We start from the raw sequence: 27,325 nt of genomic DNA, 5'->3' as shown, positions 1-27,325 counted from the left end.
AAAATACAATCAAAATTAACGTAGGAGAAAATTTTGCAATGTTTTCATAAAAACATCTTCAGACAATATTTTAGAAAACTAGTTTAAATGGTAAATTCGGGCTACTGGCCAACCCGAAGCTGCCTTACTTAAACAGTGGTTTCCAGAAAAGGCACCATTTATTGAAACCACAATGTTCAGTTTCCTGTCACTAACTGACCATATTCATATAGGAGCTTTGAGATTGAACCTCAGTAACCTATTCCATCATGGCAGGTGTCACAATGGAGCCTGATTATCTCTGCATCTAACATCCATACAGTCTAAAAGAGATCACAGGTTTGCTGTCAGGAACAAAAAGCTGGCCGATTTACACATCCCTTGCCGATAAAATAAAAACCACTCCAAAATCAGTGTGCCAGTCGAAGGTAGTAAACAGGAGGCAGGGCCTGACTGAGAAATCCCATCCTGCAAGTAGTACCTAACATTTCAAAACTCTCCTTTACCAGAATACCTGTGTCGAGCTTATTTCACTGCTCTTTACTCTACATAGATTTGATAAACATAATGCAACCCAAGAAAAGATGGTGTTATTCTCAAAGTTAAATAGCATTAACCAAACATTTGATCATATTGGAAGTTTTACCAACAGATAAGAGACAGAGAAAGAGAAAGAGATTCATTCTCAACAACACTGTTCAAGTGAAGGAGATGTAAAGTAATAAATGCTTAGACCAACTTAGAGTATTGCTAGATAGACAAAGCTGAGAAGGAATATGGTGACAAGTGGTTAAGCCAACAGGAGAACTTCCTTAGGTTTCCTCCTATCTTTAAATTTCATTGAAGTGATTCACAATCTGTTACTTTTGAAGGGCAAATGTTATTGTTTAAAAAGGAAGATGTAGCAGCTGACTTGTGCATAAGACCCCAGAGAAGTAAATGGTAGGACAGAAGAAACAGTGATGTATTGAGTAGTCTTTTCTCAAAAGTGACATCACCTTGCGTGGAATTTGGGTCTGTATTTGATAACTCAAACATTCTACTCAACAATATGGGGGCCAAGGAAAATACTAAAACACAAAGTATGAGTTGCCATGTGTTTTAGCGGTCTGATTTCCCAAAAAGTCTATTTAGATATCTTGAACCAGCCACTGGAAGCAATGTCCAAAATAACAGCATTATTTATGGTCCTTTTGCCATTGTTTACAATCTGGAAACACAAATGACAAAATGTGGCATACAAAATGCAGTACCTGTATATGATTTGTAAATTTTGTGGTCTGTGCCTGTGCCTCAGATGTGTATTTAAGGACCCGCTCATACAGGACCAAGGCTTCACTCCACTTCTTCACAAGGACATAGGATTGGGCAATGAAGAAGCACCTGGAAAAGAGAGGACACTGAGACCAATGCAGAGAAAGCCCCTTTTCCAGAACACAAATATCTTACAACTCTGAAGTACATTGTGAAACAAACAAACTGATTCAAAAGTTCCTGATGACCCCAAACAGCTTCCGAATCTGATATATCAGCATCTGGGCAGTCACTTCAGTGAAAAGATGATTTTGAATTTATGAAGCACCATGGCATGCCACTAAAACCATTAACATGAAACTTACTAAATTATGTAGTTTAATCTATCAGTGTAAACAAGATGATCCCACGGGCAAAAATCAGGTTTTTTTAACCACAATATCCAGAATGTTTTGAAGTTCTGAAGATTACTGTGAACAGGTCAGTTCTGAAGAATGGTTTATAAGCTGCTTCGGTTGATTGGCCAGGCCATTGTGCTCATCTGCCCTTTTCAGAATCCCCCACACCATACCTCCAACGCATACGGGAAACACTCAGTGTTCAACCTTTCACAAATATTGGCTTGATGCAGTTATTATTTTAATTTATCTTTCAAAAGATGATCCTGCCAATGATGCAGCACTCTCTCAGGCATGGGCTAATTTCAATGACTGGAATGGTCTTAAACACTCAACCTTCAGCCTGGTGCTATCAGTGGAGCCTCGCAGATATCAGACTCTGACATTTCTATTATGGCAGTGCAAGCCGACTGGACTTGCCTGCTTCTCTGCTTTTCTTGCTGCCTGTAAATTCTGTTGGAACTGGGGGCAGAAGCATTCCGATGGAAGTGGGGTAAAATCAAATTTACAAATAGCCCACTTCTAATTTTGTTTTGAAGATCTGAAGTTCTTTGGCATGACAGCCAAACGACCGCCCCACTTTACAGCAGCAAGGTGCGCCTGGGAATTCCCTGGCCCGTTGATGACAGATATCTGGGGAATGCTGACAGTGGGGCAGGTGCTCAGTCCCCCCCCCCCCCCCCACCCCACTCCATGAGCAGGACCCCACCCTGAGATTTGGGGTGAGGTTACAGCAGACCAACAGGTTGAAGCCCCACCCTGTTGTAATTGGTGGCAGGGCAGCACCTCATTTTAAGTCAGGGTCATATTCATTTTTATTTGCTATTCACCTGGGAGCGTTTATTCTCTAGGCGGGGCTGCCAAGCAAGAATACTGCTTGTTTAATTTAAATCCACCTTTGTTCCATGATACATTTTTAAATTATCTTTAATGATTTACTCCAATATTGGCTCACTACACCCCATTACACAGGCAAGATTGAAAGAGCTAGATATTTTATCATCCTGTTTAGAAACTTTATTATACATCTCTGGAGCAGGTGGGGCTTGAACCAAAGCCTCCTGACTCAGAGTTAGGGACACTGCCACTGCTCCACAATCACACCTAGTAACTAAAATGGCTTGTTATTTTTAACCAGCCTATTCAGACATCTTATGACACATATCTAAGGCAGTTGGGACTGGAACCCGGGCCATCTTGCTTTGAAGCAACATCACCACTATTGCATAAGAGTCATAGAGACGTAGAGCACAGAAACAGACTACTCGGTCCATATCATCCATGCCGACCAGATATCCCAACCCAATCTAGTCCCAACTGCCAGCACTGGCCCATATCCCTCTAAGCCCTTCCTATTCATATACCCATCCAGATGCCTTTTAAATGTTACAATTGTACCAGCCTACACCACTTCCTCTGGCAGCTCATTCCATACACGTACGACCCTCTGCCCCTTAGGTGTCTTTTCCCGCTCACCCTAAACCTATGCCCTCTAGTTCTGGACGCCTCCACCCCAGGGAGGAGACCTTGTTTATTTACCCTATCCATGCCTCTCATGATTTTATAGATCTCTATAAGGTCACCCCTCAGCCTACGACGCACCAGGGAAAACAGTCGTCTGAAATCGAAATGTTCCTTATTTTGCTCTTTTCACAGAGATGTTATTGTCTCTGGAGCAGGTGGAACTTGGACCTGGGTGTTCCAGTTCAGAGGTAGGGATGCCAGCATTGCTCCACAACAGTCCCTTGTGACCATCAGGGCTACACAATCAGGCCTGGTTATAGTCTATAGCTGGCTATAATGGATTCAATTATCTCACCATAAATAAGGTGCATTGTTGAAGCCGCTGTCCATAGAAAATACCCCACGAGGGAAGATGGTGGCTGGGGAACTTGACTGAAAAAGAATAAGGGAGCAACGACTGAAGGGTGGTTTACTTTTTAGTGGAGAAAACGGCTGAGCTACATTTCAGTGAATGTGGGACTGCTGGGTACTCTAACCTAATAATTCTAACCTGTAGAGCTACTCCATTCAGAATATTCAGTATATTCTCTGCTAATTCTGGTTGCATTTCAGGTTTTGAAATACCGGAAATAAAACCAAAAATTTGCACAGAATATACTGGATATTCAGAATAGGAACTTCAACCAAAATTTCACCATGTGAAAAGTCAAATATTTGCAATTTAAGAATACTTTGCTGTTAATGAATGCCTGAATGGGTACAGAGGGATTTTCTTATGAGACATTGAGTAGGTTGGTTTGTACTGGAATTTAGAAGAGACAAGATATTATTGAAATAGGTTCTTAAGGGGCTTGAGGAGATGACACAGAGGGGTGGTTTCCCCTTGTGGGAAAGTCTAGGACCAGAGGGGATAAATCCAGAATAAAGGGATCACACATCTAAGACAGATAAAAGGAACTTCTTCTCTCAGAAGGTAGTGAATCTGTAGAATACTTTACAGCAGCAGGCTGCTGAGACTGGGTTGTTAAGTTTATCCAAGGCTGAGACAGGGAATCGAGGACTATGGGAAAGTGAAGATTAGGATTATCAGATTAGTCATGACCTTGAACAGCACAGCAGACTTGGTGGGCTAAAAAGGCCTACTTTCTGCTCCTGTTCAATATACTTTGCACCCCACAAATCCGTGCAACAGAAAGAGGACATTCAATTTCAACGGTCACTCCTGCATTGTAATTTAAAAGCATAGGATCGGTTGAAATTCCATGTTTAAAATGAAAAGATTGGAATTTAGCTTCGAGTTCTTTGCCTCTGAGTAAAACACAGCCAAACCAATGTGGTTTCTTAGTAGCAGATAGTGTACCTAAGTAAACAAATCAGTAAGCATAATCAAATGTTAGGAACAATTAACATCCATCAGTGGGTTACTGTGCAATGATATCACTAATTAGAATCAAAGTACTGTCAGTCAGGTTGGAGGTGGGAGAGGGTGTGGTGCAGGACTTAAAAGCAAATAAGCAAACAAAATCTATTTACAATCGCAGGAACTTGTAATTAACACCATAAAACTTTCCAAGGGACTCAGCAAGGGCATTATAAACATTCAATGCAAGTCACATTACGGTAATTCGGGAAAGCTAGGTCAAAGAGGGAGGAGGGCGATGTAAAGAAAGGAGAAGTCAATAGAAGGAGTTCCAGAGCTTGGAGCTGAGGCAACTGCTCCGACATTTTAGGGTCAGATGGACACCCATCTCAGAGCACAGTGGATTTGAAGGGGTTTACAGAGATAGAGAAAGGCATGGCCATAGAGATCTTAAGCAGCAGGTGAGTTATTACATATAGGCCATTTGGCCCACTGTGCCTTGATCCATTAGATCTTTGGTACAACTTTTCTTGACTTACCTGCACGTTATTCTATTTTGATTAGATTAGATTACTTACAGTGTGGAAACAGGCCCTTCGGCCCAACAAGTCCACACCGACCCTCCGAAGAGCAACCTACCCAGCCCCATTCGCCTACATTTACCCCTTCAACTAACACTACAGGCAATTTAGCATGGCCAATTCACCTAACCTGCACATCATTGGACAGTGGGAGGAAACCGGAGCACCCAGAGGAAGCCCACCCAGACATGGGGAGAATGTACAAACTCCAGACAGTTGCCTGAGGCTGAAATTGAACCCGGGTCTCTGGCGCTGTGAGACTGCAGTGCTAACCACTTAACCCTCTAATTCTGTTCAGAATGCTTTGACTGAACCTGGCTCCAAACATACTTTTCAGACAGCGTATTCTAACCAGTCATTATACAAAAAAAAATCCTCATAGCACTTCAGTTTCTTTTACTAATTACTGAAATCTGTGACCTCTCATTCTCAATCTTTTCATGTCTGGGAACATTTTCCCTATTTACTGTGTCCAGATGCCTCAGGATTTCAAAAACTTCGATACATTCCATCACAGTCATTTATTCTCAAAGTGTGTTTCTGTTAATGTATTGAGAGTCCCGCGAGCTAGACCAACATTTATTGCTCATTCTTCATTGCGCTTGAGACGGTGGTGGTGAACTGCCTTTTGAACTGCCACTATTCATAGCGTGGAGGTACACACACACACACACGTTGTTAGGATGGCATTCCAGGATTGTGATGTGGCGATATATTTCCAAGTCAGGACACCGAGAGGCTTCTAAGTGGTGGTTTTGCCATGTAACTTTTGCCCTCATCCTTCTGGATGGTAATACAGATGGCAGAGGGACAAGGTCAGCAGATCCATTTGAAGCAGTACCAGCTGCAAGTTCCCTATACATGTATAATACAAATGAATCATTTTTCCAGAGAATTGCAGCAAAAGGGTCAATCCCAAAGGATAACAGCAGTGCAATCTCCTGGAGAGAATGATGTGAGCTTGCAGTCTCGAACAGTGGTCTCATTAAACTCAGCCAAATAGAATAATGGCAGTACATGACAAAGGTTACAGCAGACTATCGCCATAATTCAGTGCACGTTATTGGACTGGGTTCCATTCTGACTGCAGCAAATGGAGGAGAAATCGGTCTCACCAGCAAGAATACCTGCCTAATCCCATGAATATAGTCAAAAGGAAACAGCCAGTCCTGCTCAGAAAAATGTTTATCTTTAGCTAAGAACATTTGTAAGGAAAGACAAAGAAATTCAATTGGCTGATTGTTTCACAGTGCAGCATTACAAGGAATGGTCTGAACAATTTGCAGTGATCTATGTAGAATATTTTTAAATCAACCTATTCAGGGATGTTATTAGACACCTCTACAGCAGGTGGGATTTGAACCCAGGCCTCCTGCTATCTATGCATAAGCTTGCTTTAATTTTGGTCTGCTATCTGACATAGCATGATATTAATCATTCCTGAAATGATGGGTGCGTGTGCACAGAAAGTCCCAAGAGCAATGCAGTAATGAGAAGGGAATATTGGTTGTACTGTCAAAAGATACTTTGTAAGTAAGGCTGAATGTCAGCTCACAGGAAACACAGGCATGGCTTTGGAATTAATTTTTGGACGGGGTTCAAATTATGTGGAGAATTCTGTAACAAACAGTATAAGTGAATTTCATTGCAGTGTAACATAGGGCCCTGGTTGTACATACATCCAGATTCCAATATATTCAGGCATGATCACTAACAGCTAGATGACATTTTTCAGCTGATGTGTCAGTCATTGAAGAAAAGATTAATTCATCTTTCCAGTGTTATTACAAAGATATCATTTTTAGGGAGTCATGATTTGAAGGAGCCGGTGTTGGCCGGGGATGGACAAAAGTTAAAAATCACACAACACCAGGCTTTTTTTTTGTAGATTAGATTACTTACAGTGTGGAAACAGGCCCTTCGGCCTAACAAGTCCACACCGACCCGCCGAAGCGCAACCCACCCATACCCCTACCTTTACCCCTTTAACCTAACACTACGGGCAATTTAGCATGGCCAATTCACCTGACCCGCACATCTTTTGGACTGTGGGAGGAAACCGGAGCACCCGGAGGAAACCCACGCAGACACAGGGAGAATGTGCAAACTCCACACAGTCAGTCGCCTGAGTCGGGAATTGAACCCGGGTCTACAGGCGCTGTGAGGCAGCAGTGCTAACCACTGGGCCACCGTGCCGCCCACAAAGGCTATAGTCCAACAGGCTGATTTAGAGGTACTAGCCTTCGAAGCACAGTTCCTTCATTTAGGGAGGACATGGACAAAACTTAATTAGTGATTAACTTAAATACTTATTCTTCTCCAATTACCCCCAGTCCTTTCTCGAAGGTACTGACTAATTCATTCTAGGGTAAAAAAAAAAGCCTTCCTCAGGTTTAGTGACCAAATTAAGGAAAATATACACATTTGGACATTATGCCTCTCAATTGTGGCTGTCTAGTGAAGCAAGACTATATGGATTTATGCCTGCCAGAAGCAATCATTATCTTCAGCTAAGCAAGCAGTAGAAACTGAAGAATTACAGCAAGAATTGTTTAATGGAGGTGGTGAGAATGAATGTGCTCTCCTCCTACCTACCTGTAGGCCTTGTAAACCAAAGTCTTCAGCTCCACCTCTGCCTGGAAGCTTTTATCATCTTCCAAGCCTGACAGCTGGGGCAGCTCTGACAGATTCTGTGCATGAACACAATGCCCAGTGTTAGAAGCACTCTGATACAGTATACACACCACACTATGTTTCCACCAATTAGTACTTGGAACTATCCAGCCAAGGAGTGTCGAGCCGTTCAAGCTGCAAATGTGGGATGCTGATATTATTTGTTCAGGTTCAAAGACCAACAGTCTATCTTATTTTTACAGACAATCTGTCCCCTTTAGCAATTTAAGTGGGTCTACTGCATGTGGTCTGAGTGGGGACTTAAAGTGCGGCAAAAACTGTGCAGCTTGGAAAGAACATTGTCCAAGATGCTCAATGATAAAGGACAAGCCTATCAATTCCTGATAGTATCCCTCAGTAGCTAGTTGTAGGCTCTTGCCTCACAAGTGTTCACCGAAAATCCTATATCCGACTGTGCACTAGACCTTCGAAACTGCATTTAAAACATGAGCTGGCAGGAAAAGACAGTTGTTAAATGCTAATGGTGCTCAGCCAGCAATCATGTTTTGGCACTGCTAGTTACTATGCTTCCAGGCACTGCTGACCATCTCATTTCTGTTACATACCAAATGCTTTTCACTTGCTCAGTTTGATTTTTTTCTCCGAGAATCCCTCCCTGTCCAAGCCTGTCCTCTTCCTCTTCTGTATGTTTCTCATTCTCTGGTAATTTGTATACTTTTCTTTGTTTTCCAATTCCCCATCTCCTCTCAACTCCTGCATTCTCTTTGGGAAAATTCAGTCAACATGGAAACACTTCAGATTACAGGCAGAGCAATGGGGCCCGGGATGGATAATGTGGAACTATCCCTGTCTGGATGAGGCTCCCGTCATTGTTGAAATGTTTGTAGAACTACAATTGTTCTCAGCACAGGAAGTAGTTGCACATCTCACACAAGCTGGGCAAAGGATAACGAATGGGGAGGAGTAGGGAAAGGCAATGGCCTAGTAGTATTATTGCTGGACTATTAATCCAAAGACCCCAGTAATAATCGGGGACTTGGATTCCAATCCCATCATGGCAGATGATGGAATTTGGATTGAAATAAAAATCTGCAAGTAAGAGTCTAATAATGACAGTGAAGTTAGTTTCAATTGTCAAAAAAACTCATCTGGTTCACTAATGTCCTTCAGGAATGGCAATTTGTGATCTTTTCTTGGTCTGCTCGACGTTTGAGTCCAGACTCACGGCAACGTGATTAACTCTTAACGGCCTTCTGGGCAATTAAAACCAGTGATACCCATATCCGATGAATGAATAAAAAAGGAAAGATCAAACCAGAGAGGGATCGGAGGCTGACATCTCAGCTGTCAGGGAAGGGAGGCAACAAGGGTGCACCTCCAGCCATAGTCATATCCACTACATTCAGAAACCACTGTGAAAAAAATACCCAGAGTTCCATGATCTACTGAACTGGGGTGGTTTGCCATTTGACTGTCAGAGTAAACTCTTCACTAATGGGTATGTTCACTAGTCTTCAACCACAGCTTGTGGGCACATCATTTCCAAAGGCAAATATACTTAGTGTTTTGGGAAATTGGGGTGTTCCAGCCATTCAAAACCATTCAGCTACCTCATTTACACCAAGCAAATGCTTAACTCTCATCCCTCTTCCCTTCCCACATTCCTGATGGGTTTATTCCCAAAACGTTGACTCTCCTGCTCTTTAGATGCTGCCTGACCTGCTATGCTTTTCCAGTGCCACCCTTTACGACTCTGACTCCCTAGCATCAGCAGTCTTCAGTTTCTCCGAAATGTTTAAAGATATACCACTCATCATAAAAAACTAACTCCCCCATTTAATTGTGAAACATAGCAATAGTTACATTTCTAAATGAAAAGTAAAATACCATGGATGCTGGAGATGGTAAACTAACTGAAAGTGCTGCAGAATCCAGCAAGTTCAGCAGCATGTGTAAAGAGAGAAAACAGAATTAACATTTTGAATCATAGAATCCCTAGAGTGTGAAAGCAGGTTACTGAGCCCATCAAGTTCACACCGACACCCAAACAGTAACCCACCCAAACACACTCCCCCGCTCTACCCCAGTAACCCTGCATTTCCCATGGCTAATCCACCTATCCTGCACATCCCTGGATACTACAGACAATTTAGTATGGCCAATCCACCTAACCTGCACATCTTTAGATTGTGGAAGGAAACTGGAGCACCTGGAAGAAATCCATGGGGAGTGCATGCAAACTCCACACAGTCAGTCAGCTGGAATCAAATTCAGGTCCCTGGCGCTGTGAGGCAGCAGTGCTAACCATTGAGCCATCGTGCTGCAAATCCAATACTCTTCTTCAGAAACAGTTGTAGAACATTTCCAGCAATCTTTTTTTCATTACTTCTACTGGTTCAATGTGATCATGTGACCCACAATATCACTATGATACATGAGCCAACAAAATGCTGTTATAATTGCCCCAGCACTCTCAATATGCACATACCAAAGAATTAAAGTCAGAAGATTGAAATAATGAGCTGCAATAAGACTAGTATAAATTACTAGAATTCAAAAGCACAGCCAAGCTGCTCGTCCAGGTGTCCTCATCCCAGGCCCACCCTCTGCATATCCTACACAGCAGACCATTTCTGATCGAGTTATTTCAATGCAAATTGCAGCAGTCCGGATTTAAAGGAATAACCCACTGTGGAGGAAAATTTGGTTTTCAAAAATACAAATTGTTGCACTTACCTGCAGGATAATGTCATACAGTCGGATCAGGTCTTGCGGCCGCAGCACTCGCTTTCCCTCATCTTTTACTGGCTCACTTAGTTGCTTCTGCAAAGCCTCAGCCATGGCAACATTGCGTTTGATCGCAGTGGAAAGCTTAATGTATGTAAGATAACTGCATGAGGGGAAGTAATAAAGAGTGCATGATAATCTATAACCGAACAAAGCCTCTTTCAAACTTTAATAAAGAATCTGTTTCGGACATTCAAAACATCTAATGTGGTATATACAGAGCAGATATTCCCTTTGGTGAGACAATTGGAACTTTCAAGATAGAGTTAGGTAAGAATTTTTAGAAGTAAATGCTTCAAGATAGACAAAGGTAGGACTTTACAACAAAGATGTAGATCAGATAACAGAATCCCTACAGTGCACAGAGACATCATTCGGCTCATTGAGTCTGCACTGACCCTCTGAAGAGGAGCCCACCCAGACCAAGTCCCCTAGCCCATTTCCATAATTCCACATTTATCATGGCTAGTCCAACTCACCTGCACATCCTAAGACACTACGAACAATTTAGCATGGCCATTCCAACTAGCCTGTACACCTTTGGACCAAGGGAGGAAAGTGGTACTGATAAGGGGGGAAACGTGCAAACCTCATATAGCCAGTCACCCAAGGTACAGCAGCAGTAACTACCGAGCCACCGTACCACTCATCATACCATCTGTGATATGATCCAACCGAATAGCAGATTATGCTCAAGAGTATCCTAGTCTCATTCCTAAACAATTACATTACTTATTAAATCTCAACCCTCTTGAAGGACCCCCCAGCGTGTACTTCACTTAAGGTTGTGTTGGACAGTAATTTATCATTTTTGGATTAAAACCCACTGCTGTAGGATCAGGCCAATTAATAAATGTAAACATTCCACGGGAGTGCCAGAGATGCACCAAAATTAATACTAACATTCAAGATAAGTGTCTTGATTAAACTTAAAATATAAGCCATAGCTATTAATTTAACCTGGGGCAGTGTTTTGTAGAATATAAGTTATTCTCTGGGTCTGTACATTGTGAAGGAGCAAAAATGGCCGTTGCAGTGATATGCACTTCTTGTCAGATGTGGGAGTTTAAAGAGAGCTTAAGGGTTACTGCGGATTATATCTGCCGTAAATGCTGTTGGATATGAATCTTATCAGATCAAGTGGATCGGTTGGAGAGACAGATAGAAGCGATGAGGAATTTGCAACAGCAACAGTATGTGATGGATGGCAGTTATAGGAAGGGGGGAAAGTCTCAGATACAGTCACATAGATGGGTTAACTCCAGGAAGGGTAAGAGACGTCAGCACCTAGGGCAGGAATCTTTTGTGGATATACCCATTTCAAACAGGTATGCCGTTTTGGAAAATGTTGGGGGTGATGGATTCTCAGGAGAACGTAGTACGAACAGCCAAGTTTCTGGTATTGAGGCCGGCTCTAACGCAATGTAGGGTACTTCAGCTGCCAGGAGATCAATTGTGTTAGGGGATTCTGTAGTCAGAGGTACAGACAGACGTTTCTGTGGCCAGCAGAAAAAAAGCAGAATGGTGTGTTGTTTCCCTGGTGCCAGGATCAAGGATGTCTCAGAGAGGGTGCAGAATGTTCTCAAGGTGGAGAGGAGCCAGCAGGAGGTCATTGTCCACATTGGAACCAACGATAGAGGAAGGGAAAAGGTTGAGATTCTGAAGGGCGATTACAGAGAGTTAGGCAGGAATTTAAAAAGGAGGTCCTCAAGGGTAGTAATATCTGGATTACTCCCAGGGCTACGAGCTAGCGAGGGCAGGAATAGGAGGATAGAGCAGATGAATGCATGGCTGAGGAGCTGGTGTATGGGATTCACATTTTTGGATCACTGGAATCTCTTTTGGGGTAAAAGTGACCTGTACAAGAAGGAAGGATTGCACCTAAATTGAAAGGGGACTAATATGCTGGCAGGGAAATGTGTTAGAACTGCTTGGGAGGATTTAAACTAGTAAGGTGGGTGGGTGGGACCCTGGGAGATAGTGAGGAAAGAGATCAATCTGAGACTGGTACAGTTGAGGACAGAAGTGAGTCAAACAGTCAGGGCAGACAGGGACAAGGTAGGACTAATAAATTAAATTGCATTTATTTTAATGCAAGGGGTCTGACAGGGAAGGCAGGTGAACTCAGGGCATGGTTAGGAACATGGGACTGGGATATCATAGCAATTACGGAAACATGGCTCAGGGATGGGCAGGACTGGCAGTTTAATGTTCCAGGATACAAATGTTACAGGAAGGATAGAAAGGGGGGCAAGAGAGGAGGAGGAGTGGCATTTTTGTTACGGGATAGCTTTACAGCTGTGCTGAGGGAGGATATCCCCGGAAATACATCCAGGGAAGTTATTTGGGTGGAACTGAGAAATAAGAAAGGGATTGTATTATAGACCCCCTAATAGTCAGAGGGAAATTGAGAAACAAACTTGTAAGGAGATCTCAGTTATCTGTAAGAATAACAGGGTAGTTATGGTAGGGGATTTTAGCTTTCCAAACATCGACTGGGACTGCCATAGTATTAAAGGTTTAGATGGAGAGGAATTTCTTAAGTGAGTACAAGACAATTTTCTGATTCAGTTTGTGGATGGACCTACTAGAGAAGGTGCAAAACTTGACTTACTCTTGGGAAATAAGGCAGGGCAGGTGACTGAGGTGTCAGTGGGGGAGCGCTCTGGGGTTAGCGACCATAATTCTATTCATTTTAAAATAGTGATGGAAAAGGATAGACCAGATCTAAAAGTTGCAGTTCTAAATTGGAGAAAGGCCAATTTTGACAGTATTAGGCAAGAACTTTCGCAAGCTGATTGGAGGCAGATGTTCGCAGGTAAAGGTACGGCTGGAAAATGGGAAGTGTTCAAAAATGAGATAACAAGAATCAGAGAAAGTATATTCCTGTCAGGGTGAAAGGGAAGGCTGGTAGGTACAGGGAATGCTGGATGAGTGAAGAAACTGAGGGTTTGGTGAAGAAAATGAAGGAAGCCTATGTCAGATACAGACAGGATCGATCGAGTGAATCCTTAGAAGAGTATAAAGGAAGTGGAAGTATACTTAAGAGAGAAATCAGGAGGGCAAAACGGGGACATGAGATAGCTTTGGTAAATAGAATTAAGGAGAATCCAAAGGGTTTTACAAATACATTAAGGACAAAAGGGTAACTAGGGAGAGAATAGGGCCCCTCAAAGATCAGCAAAGCAGCCTTTGTGTGGAGCCACAGAAAATGGGGAAGATACTAAAATGAATATCTTGCATCAGCATTTACTGCGGAAAAGGATATGGAAGATATAGGCTGTAGGGAAATAGATGATAACATCTTGCAAAATTCCAGATGACAGAGGAGGTGCTGGATGTCTTGAAACGGTTAAAGGTGGATAAATTCCCAGGACTTGATCAGGTGTACCCGAGAACTCCATGGGAAGCTAGAGAAGTGATTGCTGGGCCTCTTGTTGAGATATTTGCATCATCGATAGTCACAGGTGAGGTGCCGGAAAACTGGAGGTTGGCAAAGTGGTGTCACTCTTTAAGAAGGGCAGTAAAGACAAGCCAGGGAACTATAGACTGGTGAGCCTGACCTCAGTGGTGGGCAAGCTATTGGAGGGAATCCTGAGGGACAGGATGTGCATGTATTTGGAAAGGCAAGGACTGATTAGGGATAGTCAACATGGCTTTGTGTGTGCGAAATCATGTCTCACAAACTTGATTTGAGTTTTTTGAGGAAGTAACAAAGAGGATTGATGAGGGCAGAGTAATAGATGTGATCGATATGGTCTTTAGTAAGGCGTTCGACAAGGTTCCCCATGGGAGACTGATTAGCAAAGTTAGATCTCATGGAAAACAGGGAGAACTAGCCATTTGGATACAGAACTGGCTCAAAGGTAGAAGGCTGGTGGTGGAGGGTTGTTTTTCAGACTGGAGGCCTGTGACCAGTGCAGTGCCACAAGGATCGGTGCTGGGTGTTCTACTTTTTGTCATTTACATAACTGATTTGGAAGCGAGCATAAGAGGTACAGTTAGTAAGCTTACAGACAACACCAAAATTGGAGATGTAGTGGACAACGCAGAGGATTACCTCAGATTACAACAGGGTCTGGACCAGATGGGCCAATGGGTTGAGAAGTGGCAGATGGAGTTTAATTTAGATAAATGCAAGGTGCTGCATTTTGGGAAAGCAAATCTTAGCAGGACTTATACACTTAATGGTAAGGTCCTAGGGAGTGTTGCTGAACAAAGACCTTGGAGTGCAGGTTCATAGCTCCTTGAAATTGGAGTCCCAGGTAGATAGGATAGTGAAGAAGGCATTTGGTATGCTTTTCTTTATTGGTCAGAGTATTGAGTACAGGAGTTGGGAGGTCATGTTGCAGCTGTACAGGACATTGGTTAGGCCACTTGGAATATTGCGTGCAATTCTGGTCTCCTTCCTATTGGAAAGATGTTGTGAAACTTGAAAGGATGCAGAAAAGATTTTCAAGGATGTTGCCAGGGTTGGAGGATCTGAGCTACAGGGAGAGGCTGAACAGGTTGGGGCTTTTACCCCTGGAGTGTCGGAGGCTGAGGGGTGACCTTATAGAGGATTACAAAATTATGAGGGGCATGGATAGGATAAATAGACAAAGTCTTTTCCCTGGGGTCGGGGAGTCCAGAACTAGAGGGCATAGGTTTAGACTAAGAGGGGAAAGATATAAAAGAGACCTAAGGGGCAACGTTTTCACGCAGAGAAATGTATGTATGGAATGAGCTGCCAGAGGATGTGGTGGAGGCTGATACAATTGCAACATTTAAGAGGTATTTGGATGGGTATAAAAATAGGAAGAGTTTCGAGGGATATGGGCCAGGTGCTGGCAGGTGGGATATCTGGTCGGCATGGACAGGTTGGACCGAAGGGTCTGTTTCCATGCTGTACATCTCTATGACGCTTTGACTCTATAATCTCTCCACATTCTTTCCCTCACTTGTCTCTCCATAAAGGTGCTGAATGAGAAATCTGAATTATTTCACCCAATGTAATCCCGTAAAGTGGTGACCTTATACAGAAAGATACAAGTGGTATGGAAAGGGTTGGTTTTAACTTCAAACGTTTGAGCAGCATTCATGCAGAGAAATTAATCCTGAGAATGAACATGTGAGCAACATAGAAAAGTCGAAAATAATTTGAAAAGCAACAGATACATTTGTCAGCAAGATGTGTTAAGTTGGGTTGAACTGAAATCCTGATCTGCAAGTAACTCCAGAACCTGACCAGTCAGGTTTTGAGAAACAGCTATTGGTCTTGTTTAGTCATTCTTTCTGCGAATCCTAACAGCTGGTACTGACAGTTTGAACAGCAAGGCATCACAGATAGGCCAAACTGAACCTTCATTTAAACACACATTCATTGCTGAGTTTAGCCACCACTTGGGTGCAATCAGCCAACTCAGTACGAATGCTTGAAGGTCCTTCTTAGTGTATGTAGTTCAGCTGCTCACTGCATGAAGCAGCTAAGGGCTTGGTCAAGTTTCTCTTTGCACTATGAGCATGACCCGTACCTGTGAAGATATTGTAGACTGGACACCTTTCCTGAATCAGGCTCCAGAGAACGCTCTCGCTGCTTCTGTGCCTGAATAAACAATAAATAAAGAGCTTGCTATGTTACAATGATCTTTGTTAATATTACTGACATAGCTAATACACCCTTCTCTTCCAAGACTGCTAGTCCATAACAAACCCCTGGTCGGAATACCCAAACAAAACCAGCCTGTACCTGTATGGATTGGTCAGTTTCATTTTTCACTTGTAGCTAAAATTCAACATTACCACATCTAATTTAACACCCGATCTATCAGCCCATCCAGGGTAGAATTAAGTTTTTATTAGGTATGACTTTACAATTACAACACCCTGGAGTAGGGGACAAATGGGGTTGGGGCAGAAGAGAAGGGAGTGCGCGAAAAGGAGTGGGGGGGAAGGGGAGCAAAGGAGTGGGGGGGGGAGGAAAAAGGGGAGCAAAGGAGGGGGAGAATGTGAGAAAGAGGAAGGGGGGTAATGGACGGAAGGAGGTGACTGTATAGGGAAGAGGTTTGACCAACAATCTTTGGATACATTTTTCAAAACAATATTTCACATAGTAGTTGTCACATTCTGGTTTAACTTATTTTGTGACTTACATCAAGTAGGGATGCACAGAACTGTACACTATTACATTGTTTCTTAATATTTATGATAAACCTAACTCAATTTGCTCTGAGACCTATATGCCCCATCCCTTCTTGTCATTGTCCATTTATTTTTTTCCCAGATTAATTATTCGTCCATTAAATGATCCCCTCTTTTTGAATCACTCTAACTTCCCAAATTTGGGCTCTTGCCCACACTATTTTGTTTAAAACCCGCTCTACTTCCTAGTTATGCAGTTCGCAAGAACACCAGTCCCATTACGGTATTACATATTATTACCTTTGAAGTTCTGCTTCTTTATTGGATGCTTAGTTCTTCACATTGGCTATGCAGAACCGTTTTCCGAGTCCTACCTATGTAATTGGTGCCTGCATGGACCATGATAACTGGATTCTCTCTGCCCCCAAACTGCAAGCTCTTCTCCAGCTGAAAGCAGGTATCTTGAATCCTGGCACTGGGCAGACAATACAGCCGTCTCTTGCTATTTTTTTTGCAGAGAACAGTGTCAATTCCCCCAGCTGTGCTACTCCCTCCTACCACCACATTCCTGTTAGCTCCCTGTAGCGCATGGTCACTTCATTCACCCATCCCAGAGCTCCTGCTCTCACCCAAACAAGCTGAGAGAACATCAAACCTGTTGGATAATTACAGACATTGACACTCCTGCACTCTCAGTTCCATTACCTATTCATATGCAGTTGCAACATCCTATCCCTGACCACTGGCCATATCAGAACACCCTATCCTAACAGGAGTGGCTACCTCCTGGTACAAATAATCTCGGGTAACTTTCCCTTTCCCTAAAGAGTCACAGTGTCTGTAGTTCAGCACCAGCTCATAACCTCTGAGCAGAAGTTGCTGGAACTTCAAACATTTTCTGTAGGTATGTTTGCCTTGAGGCACATCCTGCATAACTCCCACATACGACAGATTTGACACATCACATGCACTACCATTCTCAATGATTTTCAAATTATTACTTTATTATTCACTTATGTTGCTTTTTATGTATTATATTAACTTTACCACCAATGTGTATAATGTTACAACTTGAGAATCGAGTAGGCTTCAACCAGTTAACAGATACTCTCTTTATAAACAAGCATGTTGGAGGTCTGCCTCCAAACGCTTCCTTTCAATACTAGCCAGTGAACCTATAAACTTTCTGTGATGTCACTCTTGCCGTGTTCAACAAGAGCTAATGGCAGGCCACTCTTCATAGTCTGACAATTAAAAAATGTCAACGTTGATGGAAAAAGGTCATTCACTCTTTGCACAGTTGTGTGTGCTATATATCCATGTGATGCAAAAACCTCAGAATCTCCTATTCTACTTTGAGGTTCAAACCTCAAGCCAGATGAGCACACTCTATACGAGCCAATAGTCTAATCTTCTTAATTCTGAAAACAGGCTTGGTCAGACCCCATTGGGTGAGCTGTATTTAATTTAGGGTACCATACTTCAGGAAAAATATCTTGGTTTTGAAATGATGGAGCACAGATTAATGAAAACAATAGTTCAGCTTAGTGGGTTTAAATTATTAGAGTAAGTTACTTAAAGATGGCTTTCCTTGAATATCAGTAACTGAGAGATGATCTGATTGAGGTGGTTAAGATGATTAAAAGATTTCAGACACAAAGAAACAATTCCCTTTAGTGAGGGGGACAAACTTAAAACTAAAGCTATGAGCAAAGTTTCAGAAGCAGAATTAGGAAGCACAATTTCACATAAAGGGTAACAGAAATATGAACACTCCTCTGGGGTGTGAGAGCGTGATGAGCTTTTGAGGTTTCAAGGCAGAGATCGTTAGGCAAGCTTTTGAAAGGAAACAGAGTCAAGGCACAGCTGAAGTGCCAATCAGCCATGACCTAGCTGAATACCAGAGCAAGCTTGAAGGGCTGAATGGCCTAATATTGTGGCACAGATGAAAACTGTGGAAATACAAGGTATTACCATCAGTGACTGAAGAGCTGTTCTGTCGACATTTCTCCCACATTTTCACATTCACTTACCGGATCGACTCTGAGCTCCTCACGAACTGCCTGGATGGCATCACGGCACTCACTCAACAGACTCTCATAGAGTCGCTCCTTGGCCTCGTCAGTTGTGGTCTGAAAAACACAACAACGAGTCGTCAGAACACAAATTAGAGCTGCCTCCTGGGAATATTATACCAAATCACACAGATAGAACTTATTTCATACCTAGTACGACACTCATGTTTTGTAACCTATATACACAACAGGTACATGACAGTGGCACTCAGTTGAACAGTCGGCTGGTACTCACCACCTATTGTTGGACTGGTACTTGGGGGGGAAAGAGCAAGACCAACCAGCATTGGTGGAAATGAGTCAAAAAGACCAACCCCAGCATATGGCCATTCCCTTTTCATTTAATATCCCACTTTCTAAAGAAACCGTTTAATGCCATCTTTAGGAAAACTAATAGATCTGCACTTCGGAACAGTTTGTAGTGGAGACTTGCATATTCTAACCATCCCCTTCATCTCAGTAATTGGTGAAAACAATTCATCATCATTTATACCATTTTCTTGACGCAAGATTCCAACCCCAATGCATCACAAAATACCATCCCAACGACAAGTTGCATGTGCTCCAATGAGACCAACTTCGACAAGGGAGCCTCTGAAACATCCACCTTCCTCCTCAACTGAGGATTCCCCAGCACCATCATCAACAGGTCTCTCAGCTGTGTGCAACCCATCTCCCGCACTTCAGCCTTCACCCTCCCACTTTCCTCCTGCAACAGTCTTTACCTACGATCCCACCAGCATCCAAATCCAGAAGATCATCAGCCACCATTTCCACCACTTCCAACAAGATGTCACCACCAAACACATATTCCCCTCCTCTCCCCTCCCGTGTCCACCTTCTATCTGGGACACCTTGGTCCACTCTTCTTTCACCACCACCATCTCCTCCGCCCCCAGCCAAACAGCACCTTTCCCTGTAGCTGCCAATGGTGCAACAGCTGCTCATTTACCTCCTCAGTATCCAAGAGGCCAAACTTACCTTCCAAATGAAGGAGCACTTTACCTGTACTTCCCTCAATCTAGTCTACTGTATTCACTGCTCACAACATGGTCTCCTCTACACTGGGGAAATGAGTGGGCAACTGCTTCATAGAACATTTACATTTTGCTTGCAAAAAAAAGACCCTGAGCTTCCAATTGTCTGCCACTTTAACACATCACCCTGTTCCCTGGCCAACATCTCTCTCTCAGGCTTGCTGCGGTGTTCCAGCAAAGCGCAGTGCAAGCCATAAGAACATCACCTCATTTTCCACTTGGGGGCCCTACAGCCCTCCAGATTAAATATCAAGTTCAATAATTTTAAGGCCTGAACTCTCCCACGTCCTAACCCTTACCCCAAACACCAGGTCTTGTTATCACACAATCTGCTAACCCACTGTCAGCCACTAGCAGTCCCCATTAACAGCTATTCACCCTCCTAGCTGGATCATTATCCACTCCTTTGTCTGTCCAGCTGTTCTCTCTCTTTGGGCTCTATCCCCACCTATCGTTAATTCCTTACCCTCCCCCCCCCCACCCTATCTTCTACAAATAAACAGACAAAACTTTCCTCGCTATCATCAGTTCTGTGGGAGAGTCAACGGACCTGATACATTAACGGTGATTTCTCGTCACAGATGCTGCCAGACCTGCTGAGTTTTTTAGATTAGATTAGATTCCCTACAGTTTGGAAACAGGCCCTTCGGGCAAACCAATCCACACCGACCCTCCGAAGAGTAACTCTACCCAGACCCATTTCCCTCTGACTAATGCACCTAACACTATGGACACTTTAATATGGCCAATTCACCTGACCTGCATATCTTTGGATTGTGGGAGGAAACTGGAGTACCCGGAGGAAACCCACACAGACACGGGGAGAATGTGCAAACTCCACACAGACAGTCGCCTGAGACTGGAATCGAACCTGGGACCCTGGTGCTGTGAGGCTGCAGTGTTAACCAGCCCCAACTTTTCCAGCAACTTCTGTTTTTGTTACTGATTTACATCATTCGTAGTTCTTTTGTTTTTTATCCCGACAAGACCAGCCCCAAACTAAAGTACTTCAGTTAAATTCATCATCCTCCCAAAATACAAATGCTTGATGTCCTGTGACAGCATTTAGCAGTGTCTTCAACATACTGGTCTCCTGGCTTCATCCAACTCCTCTGACAGCTTATTTCAGATTACAACCACAATCTTATTCAAGGAAATATTTGCATCAGTCTTCAACACTCCTTCTTTTTTGTACAAATGAACTCTCGGGATGTGGATTTTTATGGGTTAAGTCGGATTTATTGCCCATTCCAAGCAGAAGACAACGTTGAATCAAAAAGTGGATGCTGGAAAAGCACAGCTGGTCAGGCAGCATCCAAAGAACAAGAGTCAACGTTTCGAGCATAGGCTTTTCATCAGGAATTTGATGAAGATTCCTGAATAAGAGTTTATGCTCAAAATGAAGACTGTCCTACTCCTCAGATGCTGCCTGACCGGCTGTGCTTTTCCAGCGCCACACTCTTCAATTCTAACATGGTACACAACATAACAGGATATGAAATGAAGCAGAGCAAGATGGCGGACAAAGACACATCCCTCCCTGATGCGATCAATGTTCTCTATGCTTGGTTCAAGCAGAATGCCAGTGGCACGGTGTCACCTGCCCTGGACACACCTGTTCCCTCCGTCACCGCTGCAGACATCAGATTGGTCTTCATGAGAGTTAACCCAAGGAAATCAATGGGCCCAGATGGAGTCCTTAGTCATGCACTTAGACCCTGTGCGAACCAACAAGCGGAGGAATTCACTGGCATCTTCAACCTCTCCCACCTACAAGTTGACGTCCCCCACCTACTTCAAAAAGACCACCATTATCCCAATTCCTAAAAAAACACTAGCAATGTGCCTGAATGATCATTGCCTAGTGGCTCTGACCTCCATAATCATGAAGTGCTTCCAGAGGCTGGTCAGGGCCCACATCAACTCCAGCCTCCCAACCTGCTTCAATCCACTACAATTTGCCTACCAACAAAACAGGTCTACAGCGGAGGCCATTTCTCTAGCCCCGCACTCATTCCTGGAACAGCTGGATAACAAAGGATACTTATGTCAGATTCCTGCTCATTTACTACAACTCCACCTTCAACACCATAACCCCTTCCAGACTAATTTCAAAATTCCAAAACCTAGGTCTTGGCTCTGCCCTCTGCAACTGGATCCTCAGCTTCCTGACCCACAGTCCGCAATCAGTGAAGATAGACAACTGCGCCTCCTCCACAATAACACTCAACACTGGAGCCCCCAAGGATATCTTCTCAGAGCCCTACGTGTTGCCAAATTCTCAACAAATGCCATCTACAAGTTTGTTGATGACACCTCCGTGGTAGGACAGATATCGAACGAGTCAGAATATAGGAAGGAGATTGAGGGTTTGGTGTTGTGGTGCAATGAGAACAACCTCTCTCCCAATGTTGGCAAAATTAAAGAACTGATAATTGACTTCAGGAGGAAAAGAGAATGACACACCCTCATTTACATCAATGGAGCTGACGGGGAGAGGGTAGAGTGTGTCAAGTTCCTAGGAGTAATGATAAACTGTCCTGGATTTCCCACGTAGATGCAACAGTCAAGACAGCACAGCAATGCCTCTTCTTCCTCAGGAGGCTGAGGATATTCAGCATGTCCATAAGGACCCTCACCAACTTTTACACAGGCATCTAGAAAGCACTCTATCCAGGTGCATAACAGCTTAGTACAGCAACTGTTCTGCCCAGGACCATAAGAAACTACAAAAGGTTACCTGCACAGTGCAAACCATCAGAGAAGCCAAGCTCCCAACCATGGACTCCATTTACATTTCTTGTTGCCGCAGAAAGACTGCAAAGACACCTCCCAAGCCGGTAATACTCACCTACAACCTCTCTTGTCAGGCAGAAGATACAAATGCTTCAACACACGAACCAATAGGTTCTAGAAGAGTTTTTTCCCTGCCGTGAATGGACTCTCTAACTTCAAATAATGTTGACCTTGCATAGCATCTCCCCTGTGCAGTGTAACCTGTATACCTTGCTCCAGGATCTGTATGTCCCTGTTTGCTATGATCTGCCTGCACTGTTCGCAAAACAAAGCATTTCACAGTAGTTAGATACATGTAACTACAATAAATCAAATCAAATTAAATTGCAGGGAAATTATCGGAGAGAGTAGTGCAAGATGCAAGGTTTAATAGTCAGCATAGCTTAGTCAGAGGAAGGTCGCGGTTAACAAATCTGGTGTAAGTTTTGGTGGAGATGACCAACTGTGTAGATGGGGTTAGAGCAGTTGATGTAGATTTCAGCAAGTCCTTTGACAAGGTCCCAAACTGGAAACTTATATAAAGTAAGCAAACGTCCATGGGATCCAGGCTAACTGAGCAAGACGGATCCAAAATTGGTCGAGTGATAGGAGACAGAGGGTGACGACTGAAGTCTGTGTGACTGCTTCCGGGTGTGAAATGGCGTACCACAGGGATCAGAGCTCGATCCCTTATTGTTTGTGATATTCATATATGATGTGGATGAGAATGTGGGGAGGCATGATAAGTAATTTTGGAGCTGACAAAGACTGGCTGTGTTGTTAATAAGGGATGTGCCGAGTTAGAGAAGATATCAACAGATGGGCAGATGGAATTTAATGTTAATAAATGTGAGATAAGGAAGAGAAGGCATGAGAAAATGCTGGCAGGCCAGACTGGAGAAAATCCCAAGATATTCTACAAGTACAGTAAGAGTAAGAGAATAACTAGGGAAAGGCTAGGGCATTAAACTCGGGGAAGAGGGAACAAGATAAGTCAATGAATGGCACGCTCAAACATAATGTGAAAGGCAGGAGCTTTAGAGAGGATTTGAAGAAAGACAGAAAGAGGGTGGTGTGTGCCTGGAGTGCATGGCTTTGGGAGGAAATCCTCAGAGCCTTTAAAAAGCACTTGAAATATCATAATATTCAAGCCGTAGGCCTAGTGTGGGAAAGTGGGACTAGTGTGTGCAGAAGATGATTTTTGGCGATACAGACTTCTATGTTTCAATGATTCTAACTGGTCTCCGATTCTTCAATTATGGGTGGTTGCCAACATTGACTAACAAGGTTCCAAGCACTAAACAATAAAGTACTATTTTCAAGAGAATACTTGTACTACACTTAATAATTTTAATAAAATCAGCCACTATAGGTTATGTACAAGAAAAATTGAGTCATTCAAGGGCTTTGTAACGTTGGCTATACAGTTCAGCAGGTTTGTAAGCAACCAAGTGCCCAACCCAAAGGTGTTTGTACCTGAATGTTGAATAGCCTGTTGTACTGGTTAGCAATATACCTGAAAGGTATGGGCTATTGCACCTCCAAATGGGATCAGTCAGCCAGAGGTGCTCAAGAACACAAACCCCCCCCTCACTTCAGTAAATATTGATCAACAGTACAAAAGGTGGCAGTAAGCAATTTGAGTCTGTATTTTGTGTTGGCGATTCAAAGTCAGACTGCAGACTTACACAGATAGGGGTCCAGCACTAGGTGAACTGCTCACATGGAGAGTGGTAACAGACAGACACAATGTAAGAAGAAAGATCTCCTTACATTACATTACATTACAGTGTGGAAACAGGCCCTTCGGCCCAACAAGTCCACACCGACCTGCCGAACCGTAACCCACCCATACCCTTACATTTACCCTTACCTAACACTACGGGCAATTTAGCATGGTCAATTCACCTGACCTGCACATCTTTGGACTGTGGGAGGAAACCGGAGCACCCGGAGGAAACCCACGCAGACACGGGGAGAACGTGCAAACTCCACACAGTCAGTCGCCTGAGGCGGAAATTGAACCCGGGTCTCTGGCGCTGTGAGGCCACCGTGCCGCCCACTAAAAAATGTAATTACAAAAAAAATGTAAATGTAATCTAAAATGTCTCCTTCTGTGCCACAACCATTCTATGGAAACTCAGTGCATGGCACGTTTTGCTTATATTAAATAGTCTGACAAGGTGCTGAGGAGGAATCTGAAATAGGAACTTCTGAAATCAGAAATTAGTTGAAAGTCAGGAAAATATTTTGTGCTGATGCAGCACCAACAGGAAGGGAGGAGCCAGCTGCCCCTGTCCGAATTAATGCTTCAAGTAACTTGCAGCATAAGTAAAGTTGCTTACCCAATGTGCTGGGGATATCTCCTAGTATCCTAGTATGTGGGGGGTGGGGGGGGCAACATTTATTTCTCAACCAACACTTTCAAAGAAAAACACAACTGATCACGTCTCACACTGGTGTCTGTGGAAATTCAGCTCTACAAAAGAAAAATCAGTTGGCCCGTTTGCCCAAAAAACAAATGACTGCAACTTAAACCCAGCAGTGAATGTGCAACCAAGGTATGAAAGACACCACCTTCTAAACGTCACCGCACAAAGTCAATTTTCTAGTTTAATGAAGACATGACAAATCGCTTCGCAACACTGTCAAATCCTGTGAATGTGAAATACACAGGAAGCCTGAGATCAGACAGCATTTGTAGTCAGAGAAATAGAGATAATGTTTCAAGTTGATGACTTCCGTAAGAACTTAACTGCTATTGGAGGGCTATTGCAAGGGTAACCGGTGATTGATGGCATCAATGATGCCCATTTCCTTTGCAAACTTTAGGAACTCCTGAGTTTCCAAACACCACAGTGAGTTGTTTTAAACCAACTTGATGCACTCCACATCCACATTGGCTGATCTGACCAAAGAACACAACTGTGAACTAAATACATTGATCAGGACTTTGTACTGGTTTTTTAGAGGTCCCTACGCACACTCATCCCACGTACTTCGCATAGACAACTTCTGCTGCCTTCCAAAGGTACACAAAGCCAATACACCACGACATCCCATCATATCAGGCAATGGGACCCTGTGAGAGAACCTCTCTGGCTATGTCAAAGGCAACTTGAAACCCACTGTACAGGGGACCCCCAGCTTCTGTAGCGACACTACAGATTTCTGGGAACATCCCTCGTCACAATGGATGCGTCAGCACTCTACACCAGCATCCCCCACAATGATGGCATCACGGCAACACCAACAACTGCCAATCTCCAAACACCATCCTACAACTCATCCGCTTTATCCTCGATCACAACGTCTTCACCTTTGACAACCAGTTCTTCATCCAGACACATGCAACAGCCACGGGGACCAAATGTGCACCCCAATATGCCAACATTTTCATGCACAGGTTCGAAAAGACTTCTCCTCCAAGCAGGACCTTCAACCAACATTATACACCAAGTAAATTGATGACGTTTTCATTCTCTGGGCCCATGGTGAGGAGTTACAGAAACAAGTACACAGTGATATCAATGAGTTCCATCTCACCATCAAGCTCACCATGGACTACTCTCTAGTATCTCTCTCATTCTTGGACACATGCATCTCCATCAAGGATGGGCACCTCAGCACCTCACGCTACCGCAAACCTACGGATAACCTTCTCCAGCTTCCACCCGAAATATATTAAAACAGCCATTCCCTATGGACAAGCCCTATGCATACACAGGATCTGTTCAGATGAGGAGGAACGTGACAGACACTTGGAAGTACTCAAAGATTCCCTCTTAAGAACTGGGTACGATGCTCAACTCATGCTCAATGTGCCACAGCAAGGAACCGTAATGACCTCCTCAGGAGACAGACACCAGCTGCAACTGACGGGTACCCTTCATTATCCAGTACTTCACAGGAGCTGGAAAACAACACCATGTTCTTCGTGACCTGCAATACATTATCAATGAGGACGAGCACCTCGCCAAGACCTTCTCCATGCCTACATTTCTCACCTTTAAACAACGACCAAACCTCAAACAGATCGTTATTCGTAGCAAGCTGCCCAGCTCTCAGGACAACTCCATACAACCCTGTCATGGTAGACGCTACAAGACTTGTCAGAGTGTGGACATAGATAACACCATTACACATGGGGACACCACCCACCATATACGCGGCAGGTACTCATGTGACTCGGCCAATGTGGTCTATCTCATACGCTGCAGGCAAGGATGCCCTGAGATGTGGTACATTGGTGAGATGGAGCAGAGGCTACGGCAACAGATGAATGGGCACCGCACAACAATCAACAGACAGGAGTGTTCCCTCCCAGTTGGGGAACACTTCAGTGGTCCAGGACATTCGACCTCGGACCTTCGGGTGACCATTCTCCAAGGCAGACTTCGGGACAGGTAACAAGTGTTGCATAAACCAAATCACCCACCGACATTCTGCCACCTCCAAACGGACCCCACCACCAGGGATATATTTCCCTCCCCACCCCTTTCCGCCTCCGTGATTACCTGGTCAGGTCCACGCCCCACAACAACTCACCCTCCCGTCCTGGCACCTTTCCCTGCCACCTCAGGAATTGTAAAACCTGCGCCCACACCTCCTCCCTCACCTCCATTCAAGGCCCTAAAGGAGCCTTCCACATCCAAAGTTTTATCTGCACATCCACCAATATCATTTATTATATCCGTTGCTCCCGATGCGGTCTCCTCTACATTGGGGAGACTGGACGCCTCCTAGCAGAGTGCTTTAGGGAACATCTCCGGGACACCCGCACCAATCAACCACACCGCCCTGTGGCCCAACATTTCAACTCCCCCCCCCACTCTGCCGAGGACATGGAGGTCCTGGGCCT

The 27,325-nt window shown here is 43.8% G+C and overlaps 1 protein-coding gene across 1 annotated transcript in view; it reads right to left on the bottom strand.

Annotated features, from left to right (window-relative positions):
• srp68 (signal recognition particle 68) overlaps positions 1-27,325 on the bottom strand; it is a 61,483-nt gene that overhangs the window by 7,607 nt on the left and 26,551 nt on the right. Inside the window, exons 9-13 of the mRNA XM_088000417.1 lie at positions 18,611-18,709; positions 15,971-16,041; positions 10,407-10,560; positions 7,632-7,726; positions 1,233-1,362 (exon numbers count right to left, since the gene is read on the bottom strand). Of these exons, the coding sequence (XP_087856543.1) occupies positions 1,233-1,362; positions 7,632-7,726; positions 10,407-10,560; positions 15,971-16,041; positions 18,611-18,709 (549 nt within the window). The remainder of the gene's footprint in view (positions 1-1,232; positions 1,363-7,631; positions 7,727-10,406; positions 10,561-15,970; positions 16,042-18,610; positions 18,710-27,325) is intronic.

This window comes from Chiloscyllium plagiosum, unplaced genomic scaffold, assembly GCF_037043375.1.
Source record: "Chiloscyllium plagiosum isolate Xiang-an unplaced genomic scaffold, Cpla_swu_hap1 HiC_scaffold_25, whole genome shotgun sequence".
In the NCBI taxonomy this organism is placed as follows: domain Eukaryota; kingdom Metazoa; phylum Chordata; class Chondrichthyes; order Orectolobiformes; family Hemiscylliidae; genus Chiloscyllium; species Chiloscyllium plagiosum.
The sequence above is the reverse complement of the archived record's forward strand: the minus strand, read 5'-3'. Positions and strand labels throughout refer to the sequence as shown.